This window comes from Plecotus auritus (genome assembly GCF_963455305.1).
Source record: "Plecotus auritus genome assembly, chromosome: X".
Taxonomy (NCBI): Eukaryota; Metazoa; Chordata; class Mammalia; order Chiroptera; family Vespertilionidae; genus Plecotus; species Plecotus auritus.
Genome location: NC_137784.1, coordinates 120,425,913 through 120,449,998, shown reverse-complemented (window position 1 = coordinate 120,449,998; position 24,086 = coordinate 120,425,913). Strand labels below are relative to the sequence as shown.

At 36.7% G+C, this 24,086-nt stretch overlaps 1 protein-coding gene across 7 annotated transcripts in view; it reads right to left on the bottom strand.

The window, feature by feature from the left end:
* Positions 1 to 1,398: 1,398 nt before the first annotated feature.
* LOC308240540 (uncharacterized protein) overlaps positions 1,399 to 24,086 on the bottom strand; it is a 73,410-nt gene continuing 50,722 nt past the window's right edge. The window contains exons 1-5 of one of the 7 annotated variants that reach the window (XM_080653684.1): positions 19,399 to 19,560; positions 18,078 to 18,197; positions 7,985 to 9,023; positions 1,740 to 1,932; positions 1,399 to 1,430 (exon numbers count right to left, since the gene is read on the bottom strand). In XM_080653684.1, coding sequence (XP_080509810.1) covers positions 8,842 to 9,023; positions 18,078 to 18,197; positions 19,399 to 19,417 — 321 coding nt within the window. In that variant the 5' untranslated portion in view covers positions 19,418 to 19,560 and the 3' untranslated portion in view covers positions 1,399 to 1,430; positions 1,740 to 1,932; positions 7,985 to 8,841. Of the gene's footprint in view, positions 1,431 to 1,739; positions 1,933 to 7,984; positions 9,024 to 17,530; positions 17,865 to 17,961; positions 20,721 to 24,086 lie in introns of those variants that run through there. The other 6 variants (XM_080653689.1, XM_080653687.1, XM_080653688.1 and 3 more) reach the window with 6 other exon arrangements.

Sequence of the window (24,086 nt, the reverse complement as noted above, 5' to 3'; positions counted from 1 at the left end):
AGAGTGAAACAATGAGATATTTCTATTAAAGTAAAAAACAAGAGGAGGAGGCCTCTTCTTTATTAATCAATATAAATCAGCATTCTCCTGGAAGTCACAGATCTTTACCAATGTGTCAAAAGGAAAACCAAATTAGAAACAAACATTCGAAATGAAAAGACAAACATTTCCTTATTTACAACTGACATGATTGTATAGCTAGGAATTAAAGATAATTAACTGGGGAACTAACACACAGAACTAAGAACAGAGTTTAAAATGATGCCTGGATATAAGATAAATGCAAAACCCTTTATTGTAAAGATGCCAATTCTTGATAGGTGACTCAAAATTTCTGAGGCACTTCCAGGGATTTTTTTCTTTTTACTGAAGTTGATGAGTTAATTCTATAATTCATCTGGAAAAAGAAAATGTAGACAAATAGCCAAATAAATTCTGGAAAAAAAAAGAATGGGTTTCAAAACATATTTTAAATTAATAAAAAATTAATTAAAATAATTAATCCAGTAATTAAAGCAGTGAGGTATTAGCTCGGTAATAGACAAAAATTGAACAGAAAATAAACAAGCATGCTCATATAATTTATGATGAAAAGAGAATTCCAAATTGGTATAAATATCATTCAATACAATAAATAAGTTACGAAAACTAACTATGTCTTCTGGAAAAATTAAAGTAGGTCCCTACTTTTGACCATTGGTATACACACACACAAAAACAACAATAACAATTTCATGTGGATTAAAGCACTAAGAATAAAATATGTAAAATATTAGAAAAAATATTGAATAATAGTTTTATAATTTTGGGATATAGAAACCTACCTAAAAATGGGACAAAACCAAGAAACTATAAAAAATTAAAATGTTTGCCTATTTACATAATTAAATCTTTATGGCAAATAGCATTATAAATAAACTTGTAAAAAGCCAAATGACAGACATTTGTAATATATAACAGACAAAAGGATACTATCTCTAGTATCTAAAGACCTACATATCAAGAAAGAAAGATAAATGACTCAAAAGAAAAATAGGCAAAGGAGATGAACAAGCAATCTCCAACAAAATAGAAATAGCTAATAAATATATTAAAAGGTGCTTAACTTTAGTAGGGGGTAGGGGATATAACTCAAAGGAATGAGATTGGATTTTTCATCCAAAATGCTGACAAAATAAAAAAGAATGATAGCATCCAGCATGCCACAAAGGCAATTTAGCTCGAACCCTTTGATCTGGCAGTTATATTTCTAAGGTACTAGCCTATAAAAATACTCCTAAACATGCAAAAAATAGATTTAAAAGAATGCTTTGTATAGCATTATGTGTAATAGTAAAAACCATTAATCCAAATATCTATCATTTGGAAAGAATTTAATAAATTACATAATACACCTACTATGGATTTCTCCTGGTTGATACAATGGCTTTCTATTGAACACAAAAGGGAGGGGGGAAGGACAGTAAGTTGTAGAATAGTAGTTAAGTCCTCACTTAACTTCATAGATAGGTTCTTGGAAACTGTGACTTTGAGGGAAACAATGTATAATGAAACCAATTTTACCATAGGCTAATGGATAGAAATAAGAATTAAGTTCCTAGGGCATATTTCTAGTCACAAAAACATCACCAAACTTCTAAAGACCCAAACACTTCTAATATCAAACACTGAAATAAATGTGCATTATACATACATTTAAGAAAAATTAATAAAAACAAGTAACAGAATGATTTTCCAACCTTCTTATTCCAGTTCAGGGTCATGGATGACTGGAGCCTCTCCTCAGGACACAAGATGGGATCCACCCTGGACAGGATGCCCTTCCATGGCAGGGCGTCTCACACACATCTACATTCACTCAGACTGGGACAATATAGACACACCACTTCATGTCATATGCACATTTTGGGATGTGGGAAGACACCGGAGTCCCTGGAGAAAATCCACACAGACATGGAGAGAATGTGCCCTGCCCAGGAATCAATTTTTCTCATCAATTTTAACAAAACAAGATTGAACAAAACATTATTGGAGAACCTGGTGTAGGTATAGCATGATTCATATTATAAAACACACTAGAGGACCAATTCACGAAGATTTGTGCAAGAATGGGCCTTCCTTCCCCTGGCTGCCGGCACCACCTTCGCTCTGGCCCGGAGCTGCCTTTCTGCCTTCCCAAGCTGCCCAGAGGCCTGGAGCAGCTGTGGTGGTGCGGAACGCCTGCATAGTCGCCATGGTGACGACGCAAGCATCTCGCCCCACCCCCAGCTGCTAGGCACCTGTGTATGCAAATTAACCTCCCATCTTTGTTGGGTTAATTTGCATACTCACGCCTGATTGGCTGGTGGGCGTCACGAAGGTATGGTCAATTAGCATGTTACTTTTTTATTAGGTAGATGAGAACACATGCATATAAACTGAAAATGTTCTTGTAAGATTCAGAGCAAGTAAATCATCATGCCTGGGAGAAGGATATTTTTATTTGTTTCTCTACATACTACTGCCCTTTTAACCTTCTGAGATTCATATGTGACTTTTGTAACAGAAAAAAATAACACAATCTCACTCTATAACACTTGGATTAAAAAAAACCTCTAAGGAAACATAAAAAAGCTATATGAAATTTCACTACACAGAGGCAATTATTATTAATATGTCAACACTTTCTTTTCAGTCCCTGTTATGCATTTTTTTACATGTATGAGTTCTTATTCTATGTAATTTTGGGCTTGTTTTTCAATTAGTATAATATTGTATATTCCATATAAAAATTTGGAGAATAAAAAGCCACAAGAGAATAAAAAGTACATGTATTCCCAACCCCTAGAGATAATTGCTTAAGAAAATATCATAAAATTCAAGTGCATAAAAGTGGATTATAAATAATTCATACATGCTATCATAGATCACACACATTGTCTCGGTGATCCATGCATGGCCCTCTTCTAATTTTTATGCATTAACTTGTCCTTTATTTAATTTTCATTATAATCATACAATTATTAAAGTCAATAATATGCTTTAATTACATAATGAACACTCACCCACTCACCCATTGAACCTGAGCACTAGAATACTGACAATAACTTCAATCCACTTCTATGATCCTCTCCTATTGTGGCCCCATTTCCTCAACTCCAAAGACTACTATCCTGACTTTTTTTTTTTTATATTCCTTGGCTTTTTAAATAATATATTTTAATCCCAAATATATATGTATGCCTAAATAATATACAGCACATCCCAGAAAGTGTATACACACTATAACAGCTGATAGCTCAATTTTGAAAATGAAATGCATTTTAATAAACACTGCCTTTATAATTATTCAAAGTATGTGTATACATTTTTGGGACACTCTATAGTTATTAGTTTTACTTGTTTTTAAATAAGATATAAAGGATATCCAGTTACTTGATCTTTTAATTTAACATTACAGAAGTAAAATCCATCCATATTATTGCTGTTTAGCTGTAGTATAATATTCCATTGAACATTTTCCTTTTGGGACATTTACTATGAACATTTTAATGTATATTCTTCTGGTTATTTTTCTGAGGACATTTATATAGTTTTCTTTCTACAGTTTGTTTGTTCTGTTTTTTTTTTTTTTTTGTTAATCCTCACCCAAGTATATTTTTTCTATTTATTTTTTAGAGAGAGTAGTAGGGAGGGGGAGAGACACAGAGAGAGAAATATCAATGTGAGAGACATTGATTGGTTGTCTCCCACATGTGCCCCGACTGGGGCTGGGGATCCAGCCTCCAACCGCAGTACCTACCCTTGACTGAATTGAAACCAAGACCCTTCAGTTCACAGACCAGCGCTCTTACCACTGAGCCAAAATGGTGAGGGCTTTCTAAAAAAATCTAATAACATATATATATTTACATTCATGTGACCTGTTTCTCTCACTAATGAGATCTTGTGAACATATTCCCATTTCAGGAAATATTCTTCTGTGATATAAACTTAAATGGCTGTTTAGTATTCCATCATATATTTACAATATCATTTTATTTATCCATCCCAATTGTTGGACATCTCGATTACTTATAATTTTTATGCTGTGATAAGCTTTATGTTGTACATATCCTTTAGATCAGCAACTCTGCTTTTAAGACTTTATTCTAAGTAAAATCTGAATAAATTTGCACATAATAAAGTACAGAGCCACCATCTAGGATGAGGCAGTCTGTGCTCTGCATAACTTGCACAACTTATATCCTCATCACAGCAGTTTTTATAATAAAAAAAGAAATAAGTTAAGTAGATGAGTAATATATTAAAATTATAATATAGATGCACAGTTACTGACATAGAAAGACATGTACAATTTATTAAGTGGAAAAAATAGGTTAAAAGAATACCATTTTGTAAAATAAAGCAAACATACCTGTGAAATAGTATGGAAGAACATACACCAAAAATTTTATAGCATTATCTCTGAATATTGAATTTATGTTAGATTTTAAGTTTTTCACTGTGCTTACTTATACTTTAAAGTATTTTCAACAGTAAAACTTGATTATATGTGTAATATAAAAGTGAATAAATAATGATGTTATGCACAATCATTTAAATTTTTTTCAGAAATATAAAACACTTTCACATTGTAAGAAGTTTGGAAGAAAAAAGAACATAAAAAGGTAAATGAAAATCACACATTATCCTATCCACCTAGTGATAATTAGTTCACAATCTATAATGGGTTTATTGCTAGTCATTTGTCTGATTATATAGCCTATATAATAAAAGGCTAATATGCAAATCAACTGAACAGCAGAACAACCGATCACTATGATGCACACTGACCACCAGGGGGCAGACGCTCAACACAGGAGCTGTCCCCTGGTGGTCAGTGTGCTCCCACAGGAGGAACATCACTCAGTCAGAAGCTGGGCTCATGGCTGGTGAGCCCAGGGGTGGTGGCAGGAACCTCTCCTGCTTCGGCGGCAGCGCTAAGGGGAGTGGGCCTAAACCAGCAGTTGGACATTTCCCAAAGGCTCCCAGACTGCAAGAGGGCACAGGCCAGGTTGAGGGACCCCTTCCCCGCCCGAGTGCAAGAATTCCGTGCTCTGGGCCTCTAGTTTAAAATAATTGCAATCATACTGCATACAATCCTGTATGCTGATTTTAACTTAATCCTATATAATAAAAGCCTAATATGCTACCAGTTGTCTGGTAGGCCATTCAACCAATCAAAGCGTAATATGCTAAGGCCGCTCAACCACTCACTATGATGTGCACTGACCACCAGGGGACAGATAGTCGACCGGTCAACCAGTTGCTATGATGTGCACTGACCACCAGGAGACAGATGCTCCAACCAATAGGTTAGCTTGCTGCTGGGGTCCAGCTGATTGGGAATGAAGGAGATGAGCCAGACATGCCCTGGAGCCCTCCCACAATCCCTCCCTGGCTGGCCAACCTCCTGCACCCCTCCCTGGCTCCAATCGTGCACCAGTGGGGTCCCTCGGCCTGGCCTGCACCCTCTCCCAATCCGGGACCCCTCGGGGGATGTCAGAGAGCTGGTTTCGGCCCTATCCCGCAGGCCAAGCCAATGGACCCCACTGGTGCACAAATTCATGCACTGAGCCTCTAGTATTATATAATTTAAATTAGACCATAAATTTTTAATGGAATAATATTCCATCATATGGAAATAGCACATTTACTTAATTATGCCCTTAAAATTAGACCTGTAGTTTTTTCTGTTTTTAACTATACCAGATAACTATATGAGGAACCTCTTTGCAAATGAGCTATCCGCATTTCAGATATTTCCCTTGAGTAGATTCATTGAAGTGAAAATACTAAGTCAAAGAGTACAAAACATTTTTATATCTCTTGATATCTATTGTCAAAACTGTACTTATTATATATTTAAGGCAGCATGGAATAATAGGGGGAAAAAGTCAAAATACATGGATTCCATGTCCATATTTAGTACTTGCTTCTTAACCTCTGATTAGGTAAAAGCTGATGTAAAAACATACATCTTATCTAACTCACAAGGTTATTATGATAATCAAATGAGAATATAGATCCTTTGGTCACCATAAGCGTTACTTCCTCAGGAATGTTTTCATTAACTTTCCAGACTCTCACAGCACCCTATATTACTTTTCCTTCATGGCCTTATGAAACTTACAAAAAATTGTTCAAATATTTGAACATTGTCTGTTTCCCCCAGATGATTTTATGTTTCATCAAAATATGCCGTAGGCCGAAACCGGTTTGGCTCAGTGGATAGAGCGTCGGCCTGCGGACTGAAGGGTTCCGGGTTCGATTCCGGTCAAGGGCATGTACCTTGGTTGCGGGCACATCCCCAGTGGGAGGTGTGCAGGAGGCAGCTGATCGATGTTTCTCTCTCATCGATGTTTCTGGCTCTCTGTCCCTCTCCCTTCCTCTCTGTAAAATATCAATAAAATATATTTTAAAAAAATATGCCGTAGTACACAGTTGGTACTCAATAAATATTTTTGAACAAATTGATGAATGCATGAATGAATGAATGAAGTGACAACACTTTGTAAACTAAATCATTAGACATTTGTAAGGTATTTTATTTTTATTATTAATTTGTATTACCATGTAGATAATTCTAAATCTTTAGAGATTTCTTGCCTAATCAAAATTCCATTATGTGGCTTTAATGCTTATAATGCCAACCAGAAGTATGGGTAGCTCCTTATAGGAGCTGAGGCTTGGAAAACCATGTAGTTAGTTCTCTAGATCAGCATGCTGGGAGTTAAGGAGTTGTAGTCACCATTAGTCAGTCACAAGGCAGTGATAGGAATCCAAGAGGTCAGTGATATTTGAAGCAGGTGGATCCTGGAGGTCAGAAACAAACTAATGGTAAATGGTCTAGATAGTAAGGTGACAAACTGGAGAATGGTCAGAGATAAGGAATTAAGGTAGATGAGAGAATTAAATTCCATACATCAGTACTCAAAGCATGAAGTTGTGAATATGATTCTAAACCAAAGGGTACTTGAACTCAGTGCTCTCATAGTATTTCTACCCAAATTGAAAATGGCATGAAGAAGTGTTTGTGCCTAGTCCCATATATATGAGCAAGGGATTGATAGTAGCTAGTTAAGGAATAAGATCTATGAATACAAACACATAGGTTTGGATAGTGACAAGATACAGTAAGACCGCTTGTATATGAGGCTTTATAATAGTCTACATATAAAATTAGAACAATTAAGCTTTGAATCTCATAATTATCATCTTGATTTTCAACAGCAGATATTCTAATATGGTGGTTAAAATCATGGACTTGAAAGTAGGTTAGTTGGGTTCAAATTCTAGCTCATTTATTAGTTGTATCTTTTGAACAAGTTATTTCACCTTTGTGTGCCAGTTTCCTCATCTGTAAAACAGGGATGATAGTACCTACCTCAATAGGTTCTTGGGAAAATTAAATAAGTTGATGTATATAAAGACCTTAGAACAGTGCCTGGATATAGTAAATGTTACATTAAGTGTTGTTATTATTATTATTATTATTATTATTATTATTAGTCACATAAGGCCAAACCAAAATTGATGTTATAAAAATGGATAAATACACTGTATGTTTTCCACAGTATGTTAACTTTAGGTAAAATAATAAACAGTTTCTCAATAGTATTTTTCATTAAAATAAGAATTTCACCTGCACCTAAACATAGTTGACTATATAAAAATTATAAGCATTAGTAAAGTAGCAAAATTTATCACAGCAATCCCATATGTGTGTTTATTCTATAGAAGGTATTTTATGAACATATTCAAGAGTTGTAAAGAATAAATACACATTTCCTAATAGCAAAAACCGCTATTTTCTGAAGCTAATTCTACTAGAAGCAGGAATATTTGAGTTGGAAGATTTGTCTGTGGAAAGATCTGAACATAGACTTGGGAAGACTAATTTAGAAAAAGTCTGGACCTGGGGAAAGTCGGAAGACCTGAACTATAGAACATGTTAAAATACCTGGATATCGTAGACACAGGAAGACCTGAATGTTAGAAGACCGGTACACTGGAGACAGAAGACGTGGATTTTGAGCCCATTGTTGGAAAACTGGGTAGTTTTCGGAAGACATGGTGATGTTGGAAGACATGGAGTTGCTGGCAGACGTGGAGATGCTGGCAGACGTGGAGATGCTGGCAGACGTGGAGATGCTGGCAGATGTGGAGATGCTGGCAGACGTGGAGATGCTGGAAGCCCTGGAGATGCTGGAAGACCTGGAGGTGTAGGAAGACATGAATTTTCTGGAAGATGTGGATTTTCTGGAAGACGTCACTTTGTTGGAAGACTTGGGTATGCTGGAAGCTATAAATTTGATGGAAGATACAGCTCTGTTGGAAGACCAGGGTTTGCTGGAAGCTGTGGATTTTCTGGAAGCATGGATTTGATGGAAGACGTGGATAGCCTGGAAGACCTGGAACTGATTGGAAGATATTGATTTCCTGGAAGCCATGGTTTTTCTGGAAGACATGGATTTTCAGGAAGACCCGAATTGTCCGGAAGATCTTGACTGTTTGGAAGATGTAGATTAGCTGGAAGACCTGGAGGTTACTGGAAGACGTAGATCTCAAGGAAGACATATATTTGCAGAAGACCAAGATTAAGTGGAAGACATGAATTTTCTGGAAGACGTGGCTTTATTGGAAGACTTTGATTTGGTGGAAGTCATAGATTGGTTAGAAGACCTAGATTTTTCTGGAAGATGTGGATTGACTGGAAGACCTTGAAATCATTGGAAGACACTGATTTTTCTGGAAGACGTGGATTTTCCTGGAAGATATGGATTTTGTGGAAGACCTATAATTGCTGGAAGACTGGATTTACTGGAAGGTGTGGATTGTCTGGAAGACGTGGTTTGTTTGGAAGACGTGGATTGTCTGGAAGACGTGGATTCTCTGGAAGACTGGGATTAGCTGGAAGACCTTGATGTTGTTGGAAGACTTGGAGTTACTGGAAGACCTGGTGTTGTTGGAAGACCTTGACACTGGCGCCATTGGAAACCCTGGACATTGGAGACATTGGAAGCACAGGATGTTGGAGACATTGGAAGCCTTGGATTTTGAGGATATTTGGTTATTCTGGATATTGGAGACTTTGGAGGCCCTGAATGTTGGAATTCATGGATATTAGAAGCCCTGAGCACTAGAGGCATTGCAAATCCTGGACATTGGGGCACCCTAAACATTGGAAGGTATTGGCAATAGACGATCTAGACAGTTAGCAATTCTAAAATCAGAAACCCTGGATATTGGGAGACATTGGAAAATCTGAATATTGGTGTACTCATATTAAAAGACATAGAATTTGAAAGATGTAATTTTAATGATGTTGTAAGTCAAAGATATTGAAAGCCCTGGATATTAAGAGACCTGGATTTTAATATATTAGGATGTTAAGAGACATAGTTACTTAGATATTGGGGATATTTGAACACCTGAATGATAAAGGAGCAGGTTCTTGAAGATGTTGAAAAACTTGGGCATTGGAGAATCTGGTAATTTTATAAGAGATTATAAAATCAGAATTTAGGAGACATTAAAAGTTGTAGGAACTGAATAATGTAAGTGCTGCACTTGGATACAGTGAAATATATGAGCTCTAGAAGACTGGTATATAGGAGGTAATAGAGTATTGGAAATATAGTAAAAGTGGAAGTTATAATTCTGAACTCTGAAAGATAAGACCTATAAATTAAAGGTTTATTGTTGGAGATGTTAGAAGACCTAGATTTTTAATGATCCTAATATTGAGAAGATTAGAAAACACTGGCATTGGAGATGTTGCAGGCAAAAGAGTGAAAAGATATGGATGTTGTAACATTTAGAATATCTGGCAATTGGAGATGTTGGAAGCTCTGGAGTTCAGAAGACCTGATGTTAGAGACACTGAAGAACTTAAAAACCTAATCTTAGATATATTGTAAGGTCATGTTAAAAGATATTGTCAATGTTGAAAGACTTTCATATTAGAATCTGATATTACTTTTAAAAACATATCATAAGGCTATTGTAATAAACTTTATGATTATGTCATTTCTTTCACTACGACCCACAGGGAAAGGCCATCCTAGAAAGGTGACAAAGAAGAAGCAGGGAAATTCAAGTTAAAATACATAGTTTGGCCTGGCAAGTGTGGCTCAGTAGTTGAGCTTTGACCTATGAACCAGGAGGTCACGGTTTGATTCCTGGTCAAGGAATATACCTGGGTTACAGGCTTGATCCCCAATGTGGGGTGTGCACGAGGCAGCCAATTAATGATTCTTTATCATCATTGATGTTTCTATCTCTTTCCCTCTCCCTTCCTCTCTGAAATCAATAAAAATATATGTTTTAAAACCACATAGTTTGAAAGGGCTGGAACCTCTCTTAGTCTCTATTAACTGGCCTTCTGGGTATGTACTGGTTGACAGGATAGAAATGAGAAATTATCAAAGAATAAGCAAAATCAAGACTAGGGAAACTACTTGGTTTTAGATAAGGGTTAGCAAACATTCCCTATAAAAGATCAAATAGTAAATATTTAAGGTTTTGCAGGCCATATGGTTTATGTTGTAACTACTCAACTCTGATATTGTCATGCAGCTGTAGACAATACATAAATGAGTGGGCATGGCTTTATTTTTGAAAAAAACAGGGGTGGGGCTAGATTTGGTCCAAAGGCTTTTGTTTGCCAGGCCCAGATTTAGATGTCAAATCTAGGGTATGGTAAACTTAAGTATATTCCAGGCTAGCAATCACATGCAAGAGAATGGATAGAACAATTTGAAGCCCAATGGTAAATAAATATACTATGTATGTGATGATACTCAGGAGATGAGGCTGGCGAGAACCTAAGAATGGAGTTTAGATTTCCACTTAATTTTTTCAGGAGCCCTAACAAGGTGATTTATATACAGAGCCAAAACTAAGTGGGTAGTATTCAGAGCCCCAGACAAAAGGGTTCAATGAGGATGACCTAATTTAGTAGGCTGAAAGCTTAAGAAGAAAATTAAAGAAACTCACCCCTACAGACTGAGGTCATCTTGCCAGGACTAAGCGCCACTCTCCCAAGGAGAGAGAATAGCCAGCCCATGGCAGACAAGAAGTCAGTGGCAAACCCCTCTCTCTAAGTCCCATGTTCTTATCATATGGCACTCATCATATTCCTACCAATTAATCAAGAGTTAATGCTAAGTATTTTCAATGATGGAGGAGAACAAGGAGACTACACCTTGGTAGGCATATCTCAGGTACTCCAGCTTATCCCCCAGAGCTCAAGTGATAAGCTTAAGAAATCAGGGTTGACCTGTAGGAAGAAGATCCTTAGTAATTAGCCAGATAGGTCTGAGGCATACAGGAACTATCATATATACTGCATGAAAGAGAACATTGGCATACAAAACTGACTAAGGTACACTGGGACTTGGCAATGATTTAAAGGTTAAGTAGTGGAATATACAGGGGAGGTGAAAAGTAGGTTTACAATTGTGAGTATATGAGACACAGAGTTTATTTTTGTATTATTATTTAATTAACCTGCATTTTTTCCATATGAACAACTGAAAACCTACTTTTCCCACCCCTGTACAGACAACGGGCAGCTACTGAAGATTTTTTAACAAGGAAGTAACAGAATCAGAATTGTGTGGAAGTTAGTATATCAATATTAGAGACTATTAGATATATATGCTAAAACAGAAAAAAAAATTCAAGTAAGAACACTTAAAGAACTGGGATGTGCATTATGAGGCCACTACAATCAACTAGGTTAAGTGATAGTGGGGGATTGGATTAAGGCAGTGACAGTTCTGTGGCTTAGCAGACATAGCATTAGAATAATAATAACTGCTCCTCATTCTGAATGCCACTATTTTAAACTTCTTGAATGCCATCACAGAATACATGAAGTACAAAGAAGTTCAGAAGATAGTTATGAGGAATTTTCCTCACCTAGTAAGATTACTTAGACATCCAATTCTCTCAAAGGCAGTTGAGCCAATAACTTGTGATTTAAGCAAAGTACGTCTTATATAGTTTTATCTTTAGTTCCTATCAACACAAGAGTAATTTAATTATCTTAAAAGTGAAACCAAGTTGATGGATTATATTCTAGAGACTAGGACTACTCTACATGTTAAAAAAAAGTCATTACTTTCAGTATCTAAATAAATAAATATCATGCAACAATAACCACATTGTAAATATAGCATATGGAATCACCATAGGTCAAAGAGTAACAAAAGGACAAAGGAGTTATTTTAGGTATCTCTCAGAAGCAAACAAATAAAAATATTAAAATGAATTTTTATTCCTTCTCTATTCTTAAAACCACTATGCATACCTTATTTTTAGGAAAATTTGATAAAATATTAAAATTTTGCAAAGACAGGAATAAACTATCATATTCTAGTTCTATAATGCTTATTTGTTATAATAATAATAACAGAAAAAAATTGTGTGCTTTCTATGTGCCAGGCACTGTACTAAGCATCTCACATAATCTCGTAGCAAGCCTATAAGGCAGGTATTTTTGACCCTGTTTTACAGATTAGAAACCCAAGTCTGAAATGGTTTAAAAAAAACATGCTCACTGTCACAAAGCTGGTAATTGGCAGGAACAGGATTGAAAAGAGGTTTAATTCCAAAACCTTAGGCCATGTGCTGGCTTCTCATGCCCCAGAGTTATCCTGCCAGGACTAAGCACCACTCACCCCAAAAGAGGGAGTCTTCAGCGCAGGGCATACAAGAAGCCAGTGGCAAAGCCCTCATTCTGTCTCATGTTCTTCTCATTATTGCACTCATCATACCACTGCCAATTAATCAAGAACCAACCCTGAATGTTTGTCATGATGGGTTAATTATATCTTAGGCTATATGTAATAATGCCAGAAAGATGAAATGCAATGTCTCAAGCCCACTAGGTTCATATTTAATTTATCAATATTTGTTGTACATGCTAATGAAATACACTATCCTTTCATCTATTTTCTCTTTATGGTTTCCAAGAACATACACACTTTGTTCATAGCACATCATATTTCTAAATTCCTAGATAAACAACCAGAATACACTGACTTCAAAGGCCATTAAAAGGTAATAATACTATGTGAAGTTCAGTGATAAATGTATTTCACAGCACAAACATGACTTACACACTCTTTTAGACTACACACACTGTAGAAGCCCTTTATTAGCATTCAGGTGGTGGCAGTCATGTAATCTAATGTTCAGATTAAAGAGCCTTCTCTGCATTTTTATTTTAAACAAACAAAAGGCTCTTTTCAAATGTAATGCCAGTTTTCTAAGATTTTATACAAATTTCAGTAACCTGGGCTGCCCTTTCTCCCTACCCTCTTTTTTGTCTTTTTGCCAGTTGTTAAATATGTCTGGAAAGGAGGGAAATTCCATGCACTTAATAATATTGAATACAAAATTTTACCTGAGTCATTCAACAGCAGAAAGATTCTTTCCACTCAACCTCTACATAAAATATACTAAAAGAAATATCAAATTTCAATTTTGGGGACTAGCCTTAACTTTAAAAAAAGAAACACCTATTTACATGGCAGTGTTGTCATTAACTTCTATTTCTAACACGTAGCCTATACCCACTTTCGCACCCTCCTGTAAATTATGCTGACTTGTTCAATGCAACCATATTAAAATGATCTATCATTTATCCTCATAAATATATTTATTTTTTTACCTGGATATTGCCTTAAATAAGAATTAGATTTATCCCAATGTTTTCTTTCAAGTGGCCTGGGCCCTAGACAAATGTTTTCATGTATCAAGCCAAAGTCTAGACATTCCTGTGAAAACTAAAATCATCTAGTAGTCAGTTTCCCATTACATTAGTTTATATTCACAGTTCCTGGTTTAATTTAAAATTTGATTTCTCTAGTTCTATTCAAATTAAGAGAAAAAATGCCAATGCAGCAATCTCAATGAATGGTAAAATTATCAGGAAAGCATTTTTTAAAGGCGTAGAGAACCACTGATTATACTGGTAAAACAATTATTGACTTAGAAGCTATTCACCTCTACAAATGATTAAGACTATGCCAAATTCCTTGGAACCTTGAAATAGTAACCATACAGGGTTCTCTGTTTTGGTTTATGAAAGCAATAAATACAAAATGTTTTAATCAAAATATTCATTATTATTTTCCCCAAACCTTGTAACTCAGAAGAAAAACAGTAATTATCATAAAAAGAAATTCACAGGAGGTACTCTCTATCTTTTCTTCTAGGAAGTTTATGCTATGTTTGTTTCCCTTTTTTTCCCATGGCATCTATGTCTAATGCTCTTTTCTGGGAGGGACTAAAATGTGATAAAGCTTGAATCATAAACACAATTTTTAAAATAACAAGAACATAATACAGTAACACTACTACTTGGTCTCTATGAAAGGGCTTACTCACAAAAATCAACCAATGAGATTGATACACCTTTCTATAAAGGTAACAATGTCAGAGATAGAAGGACCTTAGGGGCCAAGTGGTCCTATTCTCTCATTTGGCAGATAAGGTAAGAGTAGGGTGATTTGACTAAGACCATCCATTACCTAGTGACAGAGCAGAAACATGAAATCAAGGTTACCTAACTACTGGGCCCATACTATTTGCATTATATTTCCTATTATAATTCTGTTTAGATGTAGAGCAGTGGTTTGCCATCATGACTATATGCAAAAAAATCACTTGAGAAACTTTCAAAATATACACATGCTGGCTCAATCCATGATTCAGCATACTTAGAAACAGGTCCCAAAATTTGTATTTTTTTTTCCCAAAGATCCCCATCAAGATTTTGATGTGCACTCAGTGTTAAGAATAATTGTGGCTTAGAGCAAGAGAGTAACCTTCTTTGGCACTATGACAAGTCACTAGCTCTAAAGTAACCTATAAGGAATTTTCCAACTCTCATCTGCCTCTTTTGAATTTGTTAAGGAATGTCTGTCATTTCAACTGTAACTATGCAAGCAAGCCCTTTAAACTTTTGTATTTTTTTAATTTTTTATTTACTTTTTTATTAAGGTATTATATGTGTACATATCTTACCATTGCCCCCCCCACCCCACTCCCATACATGCCCTCACCCCCCATATAGATCAATGGAATAGAATAGAGAATCCATATATCGACCCAAACCAATATGTGCAATTAATATTTGACAAAGGAGGCATGAGCATACAATGGAGTCAAGACAGTCTCTTCAATAAATGGTGTTGGGAAAATTGGACAGATACATGCAAAAAAAATGAAACTAGATCACCAACTTACACCATACACAAAAATAAACTCAAAATGGATACAGGACTTAAATATAAGATGGGAAACCATAAAAATACTAGAGGAATCCACAGGCAGCAAAATCTCAGACATATGCCAAAAGAACTTTTTCACTGATACTGCCCCTAGGGCAATGGAAGCCAAAGAGAAAATAAACAAATGGGAATACATCAAAATAAGAAGCTTTTGCACAGCAAAAGAAACCATCAACAAAACAATAAGAAACCCCACTGTATGGGAGAACATATTTGCAAATGTTATCACTGATAAAGGTTTAATCTCCAACATCTACAGGCAGCTTATACAACTTAATAAAAGGAAGATAAATGATCCAATAAAAAAATGGGCAATGGACCTAAAAAGAATCTTTTCGAAAGAAGACAGAAGGAAGGCCAAGAGACACATGAAAACATGCTCAAAGTCACTAATTATCCGAGAGATGCAAATCAAAACGACAATGCGATACCATCTCACACCTGTCAGAATGGCTATCATCAACAAACGACAAGTGGATGCGGAGAAAAAGGAACCCTTGTGCACTGCTGGTGGGAATGCAGACTGGTGCAGCCACTGTGGAGAACAGTATGGAGTTTCCTCAAAAAACTGAAAATGGATCTCCCATTTGACCCAGTAATCCCACTCCTAGAAATATATATTAAGAAACTAGAAACACCAATCAGAAAGGATATATGCACCCCTATGTTCATAGCAGCACAATTTACAATAGCTAAGATTTGGAAACAGCCTAGGTGCCCGTTAGCAGATGACTGGATCAGAAAACTATGGTACATCTACACAATGGAATACTATGCTGCCATAAAAAAGAAAGAATTACTACCATTTGTAGGCACCTGGATGGAATTAGAGAACATTATGCTAAGTGAAATAAGCCAGTCAATGAAAGAAAAATCCCACATGATCTCACTCATTTGGGGATAATGAAAACATTATAAACTGATGAACAAAAAGATAGATACAGAGGCAGTAAAGCATCAAACAGACTGTCATATTACAGCAGTAAGGTTAGGGAGAGGTGGGGGAATTAAGAGATCAACTGAAGGACTTATATGCATGCATATAAGAGTAACCAACGGATGTAAACTTTTGTATTATTTTTTACCTTTCCTCTGAGCACTTCAAACTCAGATATAGATAAGCTATAATTCAGACCTCCATACTGCAGGGGATGGGGAGTGGGGGATTACTGGATTTCTGAGGCATGAGCATACAATGGAGTCAAGACAGTCTCTTCAATAAATGGTGTTCCCCTTTAGGGAAGAAGTATCAATACTTTTTTTCTGGAGGGTATTCAACTATTCAAATCACTGGGAAGACCAGATATAAGAACAGAGAAGATTGATGACAATGAACTCTAGCAGCATCTCTTCCATGATTAGGTACCAAAGTCAAGCCAGGAATATATATATTTTTACATATATATATATATATATATATATATATATATATATATATATATGCCTAATATTCAAATTGTCCCCTTGGGATTTAGACCAGGAGACTGGGAGTTTGATCATTTACTATGACATGCACTGACCACCAGGGGGCAGTGCGGAATGAAGGAAGGCCCCAGCCAGCATCTGGCAGCCAGGGAAGGAAGGCCCTGGCCAGCAGCCGGAAGGCCCCGATTGGCCCTGATCACCAGCCAGGTCTACAGACCCTACCTGTGCACAAATTTTGTACACTGGGCCTCTAGTTTATTATAAATACACTAGAGGACCAATGTACGAAGTTCGTGCAAGCGTAGGCCTTCCTTCCCCCAGCTGCTGGCACTGGCTTCCCTCTGACACCCGGGACCCAGGCTTCCCTCGCAGCCCGGACTTTGTCCAGAAGGTCGTCTAGAAGGACGTCCGGTCTAATCAGCATATTATGCTTTTATTATTATAGATTGCCTTCCTAGACCAAACATATCTAATTGCTGAAAAACAAATTAATTTATATCAAACTACTTAAAATGAGAAGGTTTGGATTTTTGTTGAGATAGCAAGTTAGGCTTAAAGAGAATTACAATAAATTTCAGGTTCAAGAGTACAAAATCAAATGGTCCAACCAAGTAGAGTAGCCCCTTCCCTAGGTACTGGAATTGATTCCTAAAACCCTCATTGCAGGGGAATTTGTATTGAAAGAATTTATGAGCTTTGGGGAAAAATTTGGTCAGGGAAAGGAGTATTATTAAAGCTCAGACAATTGGTTTGTTCACTGAAATAAAACACCAGGTAAAGTGAATTTTGATGACATTTTACTAAATTTACATTAGCAATAGTGATTATTGGGCATTTAATTTCTATTTCACTCTGATCTCAAGGTAAGGACAATCATGCATCAATGAAAATGCTGGTCATCACAGTAGTGAGAGGAAAGAATTGAAAAAATCGAATTTTGTCTGCAGGTAAGTAAGCTCTGTCTTCTCCACTTTCATCCTCTGGCACGTGGATCACCGTATCATCAGTTCTGATCAGATTCTGAATCCCAGAGTTCACATATCTGCGCACAGCCTTTCTGCCTGCTGTTTGTGGAATAGGTTTGAATGACATGACCCGATCTCTTCTCCCCTGTGGAAGCAAAGCAGAGAGACAAGACTTATTGACCTTTGTTTGAAAGTTTCTTATTACTATTTTACAGGGTTATTAGTAATTATTTAAGCCTTGCCTGGAGGTCAGTAAATATTCCACCGAAGGATCTTTCCTCTGAATCATGGAGACATTTCAATTTGTAGAGTGGCTACTTCAACATTCTTCCAGTTCTGCATAATAACCTTCACTTACCTCTTTTATCAACTTTCAATGTGATCACATCTCTGAAATTTTTCTCAAATATCTTCCAATGGTGAGAATCTAACAGTTCAGCAACGTCACTTAATTCAATGTCTTCAAATCCTTTACCACCTAAAGGTTTTGCAGACGATAAAGTATTTTCAATTTCTTCTACCACTGGAAGTAAACTTTCAGAATCAGTTACAACCTCATTCCAAAGTTTCTGCCAAGCTCCCTTAAGTGTTGATCATTTTATTACTCTCACTGCTTCTTCTACTATCGTTAGTGTTATAAAGCAGAAATTTTGCCAAGCTTCTTTCACAGTAAGTTTTGGTGTCTCTCTCATAAGATCTGCAAGGTAGTCAAACACACACTGAGTATAGTACATCATGAACATTTTTTGTACTCCCAGATGCATGGGTTGAAGTAGGGTAGTGATAATGGGGGAGATGGAGATGACTTTATCACAAGGATCAGAATTTACTATTATACTTTTGTCAATGGGAGCAGTGTCCAGAATCAGCAACACTCTGAATTTAAGATATTTTTTTTGTTTAAATATTGTTTAACCTCAGGAACAAAACACTTTAAAAACCAGTACAGTAAAACCTCGATATAACAGACAAATTTGGGCGAGGGGGTGACCTTTAAAGCCAAGTCTGTTATATAATAAAGTAGTTTTTCCAAGTGCATTTGTTTAAAAAATGGCAAATTAGTTAGTTTAACTGTTTTTCACTTATGTACTGGTAGATACATTTGTGTAATTAAAATTAAGTATGCATGAAAAGTTTAATTTCACAGAAAAGTTTTCTATATGTATTATTGTAATTTTAAATTTATACTGAATAGGTCTAGTATATGGGTGCATTCACTAGTTACCATGAGTAAACAAATGCACACAGCTGGGACGTGGCTTAGCTTATTTCGGAACACCAGCCTTCACTCATTAAAGGTGCTACAAATGGGGTCATCTGTAATACTCAAAACAATAAAGATACATTTAAAAAAAACTGCTGCAGAAAGTCATGCCACTTGACAACAGAACCAATTACAGTATGTGATGCGGTGTGATCACATGCTAATCATTCACTGAATATTGTTTACCAAAGTGACTCTTGGATTTAAATGTGTAGAGTATAGTTGTAGATATGTAATATTTATTTATGTTGGTGAAATTACTACAATGTTTTTTGAACATATAGCTTATTTGCTAAAATTTGTTAAAAATGACAGTGAATTAATAACAAAACATCCCTGTTAATTTAATTATAAGCAAATCTTGATTAAAAGCATTTTAAAATTGACAGGGTGTTAATTTTCACATATAACTTACGGACAGGAAATTTGTCCATAAAATCTGAAGTCTGTTAAGTCAAGGTCCACAAAATCGAGGGTTTACTGTACAAAAGGTGGTTCTCAGTCCAAATTTTATGGTTTCCTCATCACGGAGACAGAAAAATGTTTCTCACATTCTCTTATAAGAGGATACAGGTTTTGAAATCTGTGAAGCAACATGGGTTTAATAGTCACCACAAACATTGGAACAAAGCAAATCTGTGAGTTTGTCTTTTCTAGGCTTGAAACCGCTGGTCTTTTTCTCATCCTCTTCAACAGATGTTGCAAGTAAGCATGTACTTCCAGAATAGGACCATTTCATTAGCTTTGAATACCTGTGCTGGCAAATAGCCATTTTCCTCCATCAGTTTCTCCAGGTATTCAGGATACTCTGTAGCAGCTTCATGATCTCCTTCTTTTGACAGCCACTTTTTTTTTTTCATACAGACATAGCATTTCTTAAACTTACTCAACCACCCATTACTTGTGATGAATGTTATAACTTTTCATCTAGATCAAAATTTAAATTTGCATATTTTGGGGATGCTTGCTGGCAGATTATATATACAGAAAGAGAACTATTTAGCCCTCTCTGTTTTAGAATCCACAAATACAAATCTCTTCACATTTTCTCTATTTTGACATTTTGAGTTATGTGTGATTTTCATAATTATTCCTGTGTGTCCCTCAACTCACTAGCCCTATTAGCTTTCTCATTTTTCTTCATTGTATGAATTATAGATTCATTAACATAATAAAACCCACCCTAGAGGTCTTGGTTCCACTGTTATCAAGCATTTCAACAACTCTCATTTTGTTTGCAATAGACATCACTTTTCTTGCCCTCTTCACTTGTCTTGCATTTATTTCTATCCTCTACATTTTTTGCTTTTTTGGTTGGATGCTATTCTTACCCAAACGTATGAAAATTTACAATTATTGACTGTTTTATATCACTGAGTGGTACATAGCACTAATTTGGAATATATGAGAAACAAATGACAACATTCACATGAAAAATAAAAAGGACAAAACAGCTTTTGCATGACTACACATGTGTGACTGACAGCTGCAGAGGGAGCAACAGACAAGAACAAGGGTAGAAGCAAGCAACAAAAATGTTGGTCTCATCACAAGAGCTAGTCAGCAAGACAACATGATGTTGACTTGAACTTGCATATTGTTCCAAAACTCTCAAAGATGTTGACTAGGTAAACTCAAAATTTTGTATGAGAATGACTTGCAGTTGTGGAGGGATCACAGAATTCAGGAGTCAAGGTCAGGCCACCAGGCTGAGATGAGAAGCACAAATATCACCATCTAGAAGAAAGCAGACACAAAAATAGGAAATGAAGGCAGGAACAGAGGCAGTCTGCATAAGTAGATTATAAGTTAGAGAGGCAACAGAAATTTGGGATAATAATAATATATGCCAAATTGCCCTTACAAAGGCTGAACCAATTTGCATGCTCACTAACAGTGAATGAGAATCCTTTTCTCCCATATGCTCACGAACATGAAATATTACCAACCATTGTAATTTGTGCCAAGCAGAAGGTGAATAACAAGATATCTCTCATTTTTGTTTTAATTTTCATTTCTTTAATCATCCTTCCATATGGTAAACCATTTCCATGTCTTCATCTTTAAATTGTCTGTTCATATGCTTCGCCCATTTTAAATTTTTTCTTACTGATTTATGGGAAATATTAGCATATTAGGGAACTCTTATTTTTAATTCTCTGTTGCAAACATTATGCCAAGCCTGTCATTTACTTTTAAATTTTATTTATTTTGTCTTTTGCCATAAAAATGTTTCACATATTTATGTAGTCAAATGTTTCATACCTTGCTTTGAAAAGTTTCCCCCTCCCTAAGAAGATAAAATTATGTTCACCTATTTTCTGTCAGCATTTCAACCAAGAACAAGGTGTGTTATTTATTACTGCTACACCTTGCAAGGATTTGTATGTACAAACAGGATTGATTTCATTGCAGCTTTTGTCATGAAAGGACATTTGGTCTTAAGGGGTTTGCTTTTATGCAGCTGTGCAGAGCTTATTTTCCTTCTTCAAAAATCTTAAACACACACATATTCAAGTGGTGAGCTCAAAAAGTATGGACCATCAGAATCAATTAACACTTTAAATGGTAATACCTATAAATGGTAACCAATTATGAGTCTTCCATGAGAAATCTTATTTTTTCAAAATTTATAAACTACCCATGATGCTTTTACTAATATGATAAAGATGTCATTCAACTGACTTTTTAAAAAATATATTTTTATTGATTTCATATAGGAAGGAAGAGGGAGAGAGAGATAGAAACATCAATAATAAGAATCATTGATTGGCTGCCTCCTGCATGCCTTCTACTGGGGATCGAGCCTGAAACGCAGGCCCTTGACTGGAATCGAACCCGGGGCCCTTCAGTTCACAGGCCAATGCTGATGCTCTATCCACTAAGCCAAACCAGCTAGGGCTCAACTGACTTTTAAGACAAAAAAAGCAATAATAGAGCATTTTAAAAGTAAACGTGCATGATGCAAAATTTCAGAAATTTATTCATTCTCCTCAATCATTTCACGCTGACAAAAAGTTTATCATGTACAAGTCCATGGGAATAAAAAAAATGAATTGATTTAAAAAAAAAAAACCCTTTGATCTCAATGAATTTAGTCTTCTAGGGAAAATAAATATAATATGGTATAAGTTAGAAAGCCTCATTCCATAGAGTTGAAAACAGGCCCTCCTTATCCCTTATCTGAGGAATGGTATAATTTCCTAAGTCATCTGCCTGCCATTCAAGCCTATCCACCATACTGCCTCTAGAGGAACCTTTCTAAAATAGGGGTCTAATCCATTACTTCCTCCACTTTAAATGACTCCCTTGAGTCCCCATGGCTTACTGAATAAAGTCCAATCTTGGTCTGTATGATGGTGCCTGCCTACTTTCCCATTCTTATCTTTTACTATCTCTTCATGTCAGACAGTTAAGGGGCTATATCAATCATCCAGATTTCTTTAATCTTCAATACTAGTTCAAGCACCACCTCTTCCAAGAAGCTTTCCCCACTTCTCCAGATAGCTCTGAAGCAGTGACAGAAACTCTCAGAGGCTTCTTCCCATGCTTAGTATGATTATAGCATTTTGACATTTTACTGTAGTTACATGTTTCCTTGTATTTTAATCATTTCTGAATGCCTTGACAGTATCTGGAACAGAATAGATCATCTATTTATATAAAAGCCTAAGCGACCATTATGATGGAATGACTGGAGCAACTGGTTGCTATGACACGCACTGACCACCAGGGGACAGATGCTCAATGCAGGAGGAGGGGGAGGCAGGCGCAGCAAGGCCTGGAGGTGCATGCCATGGCCCAGGGATCTCAGAAACCACAAGCCCAGAGCTTGCTTTTCAATAAAAAATAAATTGGGAAAAAAAAGTGGCTGGACACTGCCACCCTGGGAAGAGCGGCTCCAGGAGGGAATGGCCTTCCCAGGCCTCACCTGTGAGCCGACTGACTGGTGATGTGCAGGAAGCGCAGCCCCTCCGACTCCAAAGCCAGTGGCACCTACAGCTGCTCCCCATCCTGCTCCATGGCGGATGCAGAGCTGCCTGGCCATGCTGTGTCAGCTCTAGCTTCTGGCTTCTGGCTTCCTGCCTGCCCTTTCCTATACTATATGCACTCGGGGCATGGCTTCAGCCTCCCTGGCCAATAGCGCTGTAGCACAGCCAGAGAGAGTGGCAGGACACAGCCACCAGGGCTGGCTGGGCATTGATTTGGCAGTGTGACTGATATCCATGTGCAGTTACACTGCATGTTTACATTTGTAGGGAAGCAGGGCAGCCCGCTCCTGCCACCTGCCTCACCTTCTAGAACAGTGGTTCTCAACCTTTCTAATGCCGTGACCCTTTAATATAGTTCCTCATGTTGTGGTGACCCCCAACCATAAAATTATTTTCGTTGCTACTTCATAACTGTAATTTTGCTACTGTTAATGAATTGTAATGTAAATATCTGTGTTTTCCGATGGTCTTAGGCTCTATCGCAGTGGTTCTCAACCTGTGGGTCGCGTCCCACAGGTTGAGAACTGCTAGCAGGGTCGCCTAAGACCATCAGAAAACACAGATATTTACATTACAATTCATTAACAGTAGCAAAATTACAGTTATGAAGTAGCAACGAAAATAATTTTATGGTTGGGGGTCACCACAACATGAGGAACTGTATTAAAGGGTCACGGCATTAGAAAGGTTGAGAACCACTGTTCTGGACTAAGATGTTTCTCCTCCCGTCCAGAATCAAAACCTCTTGGGGATGAATGATCCCAGCGATGGGCCCAACACATGCTCGGTTTCACTGTCACAGATATTCCCAGTCATTACAGCCTGTTCCTCAGCCCACGGTGCCCTGCTCCACCCACTGCCACTCCTCACCTATCACCCCCTGAGGACCACCTTATATTATCCTATGTGAAATGTGGGCAAGATCTCAAATGCCCCCATCCTTTTTTTTCAATAGCTCCTTTGCCCTACCTTTCTTCCTCTAAAAAACTCGCATTTTAAAAATATATATTTGATTGATTTTAGAGAGGGAAATATAGATAGAAATATCAATGATGATAGAGAATCATTGATCGGCTGCCTCCTGTACGTTCCAAACTGGGGATCGAAACCT